A 9,882-nucleotide genomic window follows, 5' to 3' on the forward strand; every position below is an offset into this window, starting at 1 on the left:
TATCACATCAGTGACTTCAACCTTTTCTGCAGTTGTTAAGGCAACATGCAAGTACTGTTCTTGCAGCTGAGGGCTAGTAGATAACTTTCTGGAGCCTAAAGCCATCCTCTCTCACAGCTCTTATATCTTCTGTCACCATTATCTTCACCACTGTCTTTCAACATATGCAAAGCCGAGACAGGAATTCATTATCTTGCAAAGTTTGTGAGATGTCAATTCTTTATATCCCATCAAAATTTGGCCTGCAGTTGCCAAAGAAATCAGAAGCAATCAGAAAACTGGAGCTGCTTTTCTTCTGTCTCAGCTGACAGTTTTTCTGGCGCTGACCCCATGAAGGAAAAGCAGTCAGAGAAGCCCTTGACTCGAGATACACTTTAAACAAGAAGGGGATCGATGCTGCTGGATTCAAAGCACAACTGCCATTTCTGATCCAAGTGGCTCATCACTTAGCACATCAAACTCCCAACGAATTAAGTGTTAATTCATTGTATTACAAGCTCAAGTTGCCCAGAGTATATAAATCTGGAGCTACCTCACTTTTGGCTGCTTGCTTTTGCTACACACACCTCAGTTCAAGTATTATTTTAATAAGGAATATTTTTTTTTTCCTGAAAAAAAGTAAAAGAAAGCTTTTCGCTCCCTGGGGAAAGGGGAACAGTCATCTCTGACAAGACACAGCTCAGCAAAACCTAGAAGAATTTCATGAGAATGAAGGATCCTCTCTATGTAGAAAAGTCACATTTATAGCTCAGGCCATTTTCTCTGCCAAATATCAGCATCCTGCAGCTAATGCCACTGATCTGAGATATTATATATTAAAAAAAAAGTGAAATAATTCTTTATAATAACACAAAGTATCTGGCAGCTACCAGAGGCAGTTACCAGCTCCTCCATAATATAATGCAATGTTGTTTAAATCAGGGCGTACACAAAATTCTAGTATGAAATAACTGTACATTGGTGGTATAGGGCCCACGCTTTTTCTTCAAAAATATATAAAACAATTATACAGGCAGCTGGGTAAACAAAGTGAGGCACACATTAGACTGTTTCTTCTTTTCGACTGCAATTAACATGTAGCCATCCCCCGTAAAATTTCACAACTGTTCAGTAACTTGCTACAACACTCTCTCATGGTTCAAGAGCAGGGGTGGCAAATACTGATCCAGATGAAACTGCAAAAATATATCATTCAAATTAGGATATGGGTAAGGCACTAAGGCTAATGCTTGCATTATTACGGGAAGTAAATTACAGAAAACAGGCACTTCCAGAGGCACAGGCAGAGCAACGCAGCGTTGTGTCACGCCACACTTGTGCTGCCTCCTGAAGTATAGCTCTGCAGCTCTGCGATAGCAATGCTCGCAGGCGGTGTACACACGTATGTGAGCGCATCCTGGAAAACCGGCGTAGACCCGTTTCTCAGCAGAATTAAGCCAGGTGCTGAGAGGCATCCAGAGTGTTGGTTGCCACCTGAGAGAGGGGGTACAAGGGAAGGGATGCAGCCCCTCTGGGTGGAAAGACGGGAATGAAAACATATTGTGCCACAGCACACCCTTTCCAACACTTTGCGGGGACAAGTTGGAAAAGACAAAAGATAGCTACAGCCCTTACAGGTGTGCTGGGGGTCACTTTGCTGTCCCCGATCTCGCTTTGTGCTGCTCCCACCTTATTTCTTCTCGGGCACGACGTTATCCCGTAGCAGCAGGCGGGAGCCTGCCCCTGGGAAACACGGGGTTGTAACGTCCGTGTCCGCACAGGGCAGAGCGCAGGGCAGCAGAAACGTGCCGAACCGAAACGTAACCCTAGGTAGATCATATAGGAGAGGGCGATTACTGCAGCTTCAGCGAACTGGAGCTTTACCGGGCTCCTGCCACCAGCCGAGGGCACAGCAAAGGCACAAAGGAAGGAGAGGGCAGCAGCCGCCCCCGCGGGACTGCGCCCCCCGCAGCGCCGTGCGCTCGGGGCAGCCGCGCCGGCCGCCGGCGGAAGCGAGTTCCGCTGCTCGGGGCGCACGGCCGCCAGCGGGAGCCGCCGCTGCCCGGGGCGGGGCGGGGGACGAGCAGGGGACGGGCAGGGGGGACAGGCAGGCGGGGGGAGGGCTCCGGCGCCGGGGAACAAAGTTGAAGAGCCGGTGCCGGTGCGGCTGTGGCAGCCGGCCGAGCGCTGGGCTGGCTCTCGGCCCCGGGGCAGCGCGGGGCCGCTCCGCGCCCGCGGAGCCAGCGCGCCCACGTCCCCTCTGACGCGGCGGCGAGCGCCGTCCCTCCCGGGGCCGGGGGGAGCGGCGGGCCCGGCGGAGGCGGAGCGGGGCGCTGGGCCCTCCCCGCCCCCCGCACCTGCCCGAGCGCGCGGCGCAGGGCGCGCAGCGGCGCGGAGCGGGGCCGGCCGGGCCGCGCGGGGCGGAGCGCGGGGGCGCCGCGCGGGGATGCGCAGCCCGCGGCGGCAGGATGCGGGAGGGGAGCGCGGGCGGCCGCGGCGCGGAGAACCGGACGGGCGCCGAGCCCCCGCTGCACCTCTTCCCCGCGCCCGTGCTCACCGGCATCACCGTCGCCTGCGTCCTCCTCTTCGTCATCGGGATCGTCGGCAACCTCACGACCATGCTGGTGGTGTCGCGGTTCCGGGACATGAGGACCACCACCAACTTCTACCTGTCCAGCATGGCCTTCTCGGACCTGCTCATCTTCCTCTGCATGCCCCTGGACCTGTTCCGCCTCTGGCAGTACCGGCCCTGGAACTTCGGGGACCTTCTCTGCAAGCTCTTCCAGTTCATCAGCGAGAGCTGCACCTACTCCACCATCCTCAACATCACCGCCCTCAGCGTGGAGCGGTACGTCGCCATCTGCTTCCCCCTCCGAGCTAAAGTGATCATCACCAAGGGAAAGGTCAAGCTGGTCATCCTTTTCCTCTGGGCCGTGTCCTTCGTCAGCGCCGGACCCATCTTCATCTTGGTGGGGGTCGAGCACGAGAACGGCACCAACCCCCTGAGCACCAACGAGTGCCGAGCCACGGAGTACGCCATCCGCTCGGGGCTCCTCACCATCATGGTCTGGACCTCCAGCATCTTCTTTTTCCTGCCCGTGTTTTGCCTGACCGTGCTGTACAGCCTCATCGGGAGGAAGCTCTGGAGGAGAAAGAGAAAGAACATCGGTCCAAACACTGTCGTCAGGGATAAGAACAACAAGCAAACTGTGAAAATGTTAGGTACGACTCTTCTTGCTCTGTTTTTCCAAAGGATGTGTGTGCTTGTGTGTGTGAGAGAGACGGAGAGGCTGAGAGCGCCCTGGTAGTTCCCTGTAGGTGCTTCCAAAGGAAAGCATTTGCTGAAAAGGTTTCATACAAAGGGCTACATCTCAAGGTGTTCGTAAAATAACTCTCCTCCATCCTTAGATTTATTTCTAATGGGTTTGAGCTGGGGACTCTCAAGCAGTTAAACAAATGTTAATAACAATCACCGGCAAGGGCAAATGTGACTGTTACAATTAGCTCGTGCCCTGGAGATTTTTGAACATTTTTCCTCTTCGGTTGTGGATACTGACATTATTTACAGAAGGGTAGTTTATCTGATTTTTAAACAAAACCGAACCCTTCTCAAACACACAGTTGAGCTGCTGACAACTAAGCAAGCAGGAGATGATGTGCACTTAGAAGAGAGTACCAAGGTTTTAACCAACTGGGGTTATTTACTAGCATGGTTGTGTAGGCTTATAAAAATCAATCTGCATTTTTATATTAGCAAAACACCAGGATGTGCTGAACAGGGAGCACTGTGTCTCCTTTGAGATCCTGTAAATTCTCACTGACTTCAAGAAAACAGGATCTAGAGGACAGACACTGCCATTCCTAACTCTGTTTCCATTATTGAATGGTTTAAACAACAGATATTGTTGGCACATGGAAACACAAATTTTAACATACTAAGTCAGTGCATGTGGTGGGAGTTTGATGCACAAAACCAAAAAGTTGTTCTGCAGTTTAGTGTCTGAAAACTGCAGAATCCTGCTGCTGCGTACTTTTATTCAAGCAAAAAGTCCTCCACAGTGCAAGTCATTCCGTGGATTTCAGTGGGGGTGAGATGCTTTGCAAGAAGGCGGCTTCACAAGTGGCATCTCTGCTGTGCTTTTTTCATCTATGTTGAAGTGATGGGCTAATGAGCTAGATGAAGAGGTGGCAGTGTGTCTTAAGTACCTTAATTATTAAAAGGGAGCCTAACTTATTTTTTGTTCATATCCTACTTTATCACTATGCAACAGCAGGAAGAATAATAAAAAGGGCGGCATTCTTTGTGCCCTTTCAGCCACATTTTATAATCAATAGAATTACTTCAGTCTGGTAAGCGTGACCTTGGAAGTAAATGATGATTTACACTCCTAGAGTTTCAGGATTATGAATCTCTACTTACAATAACTACATAGCTAGCATATATTACTACCATGTTTAGATTTCTATATACTTACCCATAATGACTTTTGAAATAACTGTTAATTTCTGCCCGCAGTATTGCTGCAAGCATTCCAATGTTTCAGACACCTTTTTGTGCTTTCTTTTACAAGGTCTGAGAACAGCAAGGCAGTGGCAAGACTCTTTTCTGACAGGGAGCCAATATTCTCTGAATGGTAACAGTCTGATGGAAAGAAGTTAGCAAGGGTGCAGTATCAGCAGATGCTCCATGCAGTCTGCTCTCGTTGCTTGTAATACTCTGCTCAACATTTAGAAGGCTCTTTCTAAGACTTTAGCAAGTCATGGGACATTAAGTAAATGGGATTAGCATCAACACTTCTTTTAAATTGTAGAGAAAGGTTATGCCTCTAGGTCCATAATTCAACGCCTAAATGTATAGCCTGACTTGCAAAGGAGCTATCATACCCTGTTCCTGTTGAAGTCAGTGTGATTCTGCATGTGTGAAGATCAAACTGTTAGGTTTGATCTATTTGATTTGAAAGACCAGGGATATACATGCCTACACGTAAAATACTGACTATGCATAAAAATTTGTTCCTAATGACCATCGTGGTAAAATCCATTACATGGATTAAACTCTGCTTGAGAGCTAGGGGAACAGTATCTGAATTTTGTAGGTGAAGATACACGAAGGAAAAAATGGAAGTGGTTGGCTCAAGAAGATGCAGAGCTGGAAATCATCCTCTGAACCTCGGCTCTGTGCTTTACAGTCCACCATAAGTCCTGCATAAGTATCCCTTTAAACTTGGGAATGTTTGTGGAGAAAGCTTTGGGGGAAAGATGTCTATAATCATCCCTCTTAGCTCTTTGATTATTATTATTCTGCTGTGACTTGACATGAGAAAGCAAGACTGCTAACATGAGGGAACAGGGTAACTGGTAAAAATTGCTTAAGAACATCAAAAAACCTCGCTCGAGTTCCCTGGTTTCTCTCTCTCTGGTATATTAATAGACACACTCAAAGCAATATGAAAAATAATAAAGGTCAATAGCACACAGGATATGAACAGAAAATTTCCCTTTCTCTAGGACGGAAATTCAAACGGGCCAGTGTTCAAAGATACACGCTTCCCTATTATTCTACATACATCATATTTACATATATAAATGCAACCACAGGGGTAGTGTAATATCACAGATATACTATATAGCTATAATTATGCAGCTATGTATTTAGTTTTGCTCTTGGAGTAACTCATGTTTCAAAAAATGGACAAACAAAATGGAGGGGTACACTACTCTTCTGTTCTTGCCTCGGCACATGCACTTGTGTGAGTTCACATTCTGGTGGTTTATTTTATTTTTGGGCCTTTGCCTTAGATAATTTTGTTCTGCCTTGAGTAATTTTGCTTTGTATTAAATAATTTTGCTTCCCAGTGATTACATGTTTCATTATAAACTACAGTGTTGAGTCTGCCACATTGTGTATGTAATTTGGTTTTGTTAAAACACTGCAGATGATAGGTTCTTATACTTTTTTAGTCACCATTTCGTTTCTTTAATTCTCTATTTATGAAAACATAAGTTTTATAGGTCAGAAGTGTGCTACATCAGATTAGTTGTGCAAGATACAGGAAGCCTGTTTAGATATGATCAATGTGTATTAAGCATTGCTAATTTATACTCCTAGAGAATGTATTGAGAGGCACAAACCTGAAAACTTATCAAATGTATTTTCACACTTTGTGATTAATTTGTTAAAGAAATAGATTTAAAAGATAGGATTTTAATCACCCATATTTTAATACTTGTACTTAACACTATTTCTTCTGCTGTTTTTATTTTAGTTGTGGTGGTATTTGCTTTCATACTCTGCTGGTTGCCTTTTCACGTAGGACGATACTTATTTTCCAAATCCTTTGAAGCTGGATCCTTGGAGATAGCAGTGATCAGCCAGTACTGCAACTTGGTGTCCTTTGTCCTCTTCTACCTTAGCGCAGCCATCAACCCCATCCTCTACAACATCATGTCAAAGAAGTACCGAGTTGCCGCTTGCCGACTGGTTGGGCTCAAACCCCTTCCAAAGAAAAGACTCTCCAGCACAAAGCAAGAAAGTTCGCGCGTTTGGACAGAACAGAGCGTCATCACATGACATGTGATTTCCAGTACCAGAGCATCACTTACCTGTATTTCCCAGAAAGCCATAATGGAAGAGGAAGAGGACAAGAAACACACATCGAAACGTTGAAGTGGGACTTTCGTCATCATCTGGATTTGCTGAAAGATGTAATGTAGGCAGTTAAAGATTTTTTAAAAAAACAAACTAAACGTTGAGACTGTAAAAGGAAACACATGGCTACAGAATTTGGCAACACTCAAGTATTATTTTTCTGCTGCTTTTGCCCATATGATTTTTTATCCCTGACTGTAGCAGGAGAGCTAGGCGTTACCATCCTTAACAGGCAAACATAGCCCAGTCCACTTGAGAGTTTGTGTGACTTCAGCAGCAGCTAATTTGAGCTGAATTTTTCCAGAGTTAGCTTTAATTTTGCTAAGCATTTTGCTAGCATATAACCAGACCCTAGAGAGAGAAAACTGAATTGCCTTTTTGGAATATTAAACATGGAATTTGATACACTTTTCATAATTTTGATTTTTAAAGAAACTAACATTTTTCTCTGAATGAGAAAAATGATTTCTTAAGAAAAAAAAAAGATAATTTTTAAACATGCTAAAAATCAATGACCTTCATGTCATGTCCGAGTAGAAAGGAAACAAACAAACAGAACAACCTTCACAGAAGTGGCTTAGAACATGACTGTACTGAAATATTTTTTTAAAATACATATCAGTAGGACAAGGACAGTGCTGACTTCAGGATTGCAGTGATGCTATAAAAATATGGAATGTAATCTCCCACCAAAGTTTTTTTTTTTTTTTACTAGCTAAATCATCTGTACTTGTTCTGTTCAGCTTGACTGTGAATGACTCAGTGTGTTTGAACTTGGAAGCTTTTAGTTGTTTCGATATTTGTAACAAGTCTGTGGCTACCTGTCCCTATGGTGTGCACCATTGTACCCCCAAACTTTGCTGAGTACAAGTCTCCTGCCTGTAAACCACCACTTGTTTCTGTTTAAAGCATATCAGCTGGTTACCAGTACCACATCCCCCCATAAAGCCCGATGTGCAGTTGTACTAGTTTGCTGCAGTATTAAATTGAGAACATTTTTTAACCAACGTGACTTGACAAAGTAATAGAAAAATCTGCATTAAAAAGGCAGACAGACACATTCTCATACTTGATCCATAAAAATCTTAAATTCAATTGATTTTTATAACTCAAGTATGTCATGAAAAGACAAACCAGAGAACTTTCCATCCTTTATGCTAACAATTATTTCTTATATTGCATCTACTGTCACACCAACATGTAGAATTTGTGGTCCAGCTAATAGACTTCAGAGTACGCATGTACAATAGCAGCTTTCTATTTACTTTGTTCTAGTATTTATTACCAGCTGGTCCACAACCGATTCTCCGTAATGAATTGTCTGTTAGCAGAATTCCTACTGCCTTCAAACTCCTTATTAACGCTGATGGGCCATTTTCTGCCTGTTACACCTTTAGCTGATGGTGCTGCTCAGGTATAACTCGAGAATTTGGCCTCTTCTGTATATACTGTGTCTTTTTATATCACCCCCTGCTTTGCTAGGGCCAGGGGGCTGATGACTGCTCCTTGGTGTGGCACCTGAGCCTGTCCTGCCCCCCCCTCCAGCACTGGCAGTGAGCACCGGTTTGATGTATGTGAACCTATAAATTAAGGAATTGGGGGACAAACGAGCAGCAGCACTGTAGGATCATCACCCATTTCATCTCTAACCACATCCGCCTTGTTACCCATTTTGTTCTCTCGCTCGTTGACTGACAGATCTGATGGCAGATGTCGTGCAACTCAGGGAAACAAGACATTTGGGAATCTTGAAAAGATTGTGAAGATGTGCGCTCACAAAACAACATGTCTGTGTAAATGAACTGATCACGCACCCAGCGTCACATAAGTGTTTCAAATCTCAGCTGTATCTGTGGTATTAAATGTGAACAGAAAAAGAAATAAAGTGATGAGACCCTTTATAGCCCTACCGGGTCAGTGGTGCTGGAGGACCTGGTATAGCTGCACGCAGGCTGGAGAACTGAGCCTCCATCAGGTCCTCTCAGCGCTGCCACGTACCTTTCCTCGGTGCGGGGGAGCCGGGCACGGCCCCAGGGGCTGCAGGGCTGGCAGCAGGCAGGGCAGGCAACCCACAGTGTCGGGACGGGGTACAAAATGGGTACCAGGATCACACACAGCGTGCGAGACTTCACGGGCTGCCTCCGTTCCCTGCAAGTAGAACCTGTGTCTCAGTTATAGGAAGCAACTGCGTGGCCAGAATGGTCCCACAGAGGCTTTAACCTAGCAGAGAAGCTGCATTGTTGGGTTTTAATTTTTTTCCCCAAACCTGTATAACTAACTTGATCAGACAATAGTGGTTTTGGTTGGTTGGAGCTTTTTGTTTTGCTTTGGGGGTTTTGTTTGTTTTTGTTTGGTTGGTTTGTTTTTAAAACTAGAGTAACTGTAACAAAGCTCAGTGTAAACACATTCAATTTCTGCATATAAACTATAAACATACTAACAATTTCATTCCGCTGAACACTCCATCAGGAAAGACTGTAAATTTTAACTATACCAACACTGTCAAATTGCCACAACTTTGTCTAGAATTTAAAACATTTGATCTGGGGACACAGAAATCAGAAAGAAAGGGGTCTGACTGCTTATTGGGAGAGAAGACAAGGGCTTCTTCCTTCCTCCTCACTTCAGAAATGGACTTATTTCTGCAAGTCATTGAACTTTAGGCCAAATCTAACAAAATACACACATTTTCATTAAATAAGAGTAGCCACCTTCATATGACTCTTGCGCAAGCAGGAAAATATTTCAGATCTAGCGGGGAACATTCAAGCATTTAACTCACACTGTAGCTGTCCCTCCTGCAGCTGGCACCATACCATCCATTATTTTTGCTTCCCTTGGTAGGGAAGCAGATGGTGGGTAGGGTCTGCTTCTTCAAACAGGTGCCAGTGCGTAATGAACTGCTTTTATATGGAAAACAAGAAAAATCATCTGGATATCCTTCACTTTTGCATGATAAAATCATCTACTGTCAGATGCCTCCAGAAAGATACATACCTCCCCACCAGTGCTGCTGGATGAATCCGGCATTGCTTGCCTCAAGGGTTATTGCCCAAGTTGTAAGAAGTAACTCCACTGTCAAAAAAAAGTGCAATCAAGTTTTCAATAGCATTTTTTACTTAGGAACAGCTAACTGAAGTCAGTCCAAAATAGGTATCGTGAATTTGTCTCAGGTGGTAACATGAGGCAAAGTTCCTCCCGCCTGGGCTCTATCAGGTTTTACCCAGGCAGAGCAGATGCTGCAGGCAGAGCAG

At 45.1% G+C, this 9,882-nt stretch overlaps 1 protein-coding gene across 1 annotated transcript; it reads left to right on the forward strand.

The window, feature by feature from the left end:
* Window positions 1-2,399: 2,399 nt before the first annotated feature.
* Window positions 2,400-8,477, forward strand: GHSR (growth hormone secretagogue receptor). Its single transcript, XM_037407029.1, has 2 exons — window positions 2,400-3,201; window positions 6,246-8,477. Exons 1-2 carry the CDS (start codon window positions 2,448-2,450, stop codon window positions 6,548-6,550), a joined length of 1,059 nt encoding a protein of 352 aa, XP_037262926.1. The 5' UTR covers window positions 2,400-2,447; the 3' UTR covers window positions 6,551-8,477.
* Window positions 8,478-9,882: the final 1,405 nt, after the last annotated feature.

Source organism: Falco rusticolus, chromosome 13 (genome assembly GCF_015220075.1).
Source record: "Falco rusticolus isolate bFalRus1 chromosome 13, bFalRus1.pri, whole genome shotgun sequence".
Classification (NCBI taxonomy): Eukaryota; Metazoa; Chordata; class Aves; order Falconiformes; family Falconidae; genus Falco; species Falco rusticolus.

Bases quoted from the DNA above. Each gene is read 5' to 3' on its own strand.
- GHSR (XM_037407029.1), top strand. From the start codon at position 2,448: ATGCGGGAGGGGAGCGCGGGCGGCCGCGGCGCGGAGAACCGGACGGGC. The intron at 3,202-6,245 runs GTACGACTCTTC...TTTTTATTTTAG, and splicing joins GCAAACTGTGAAAATGTTAG to TTGTGGTGGTATTTGCTTTC.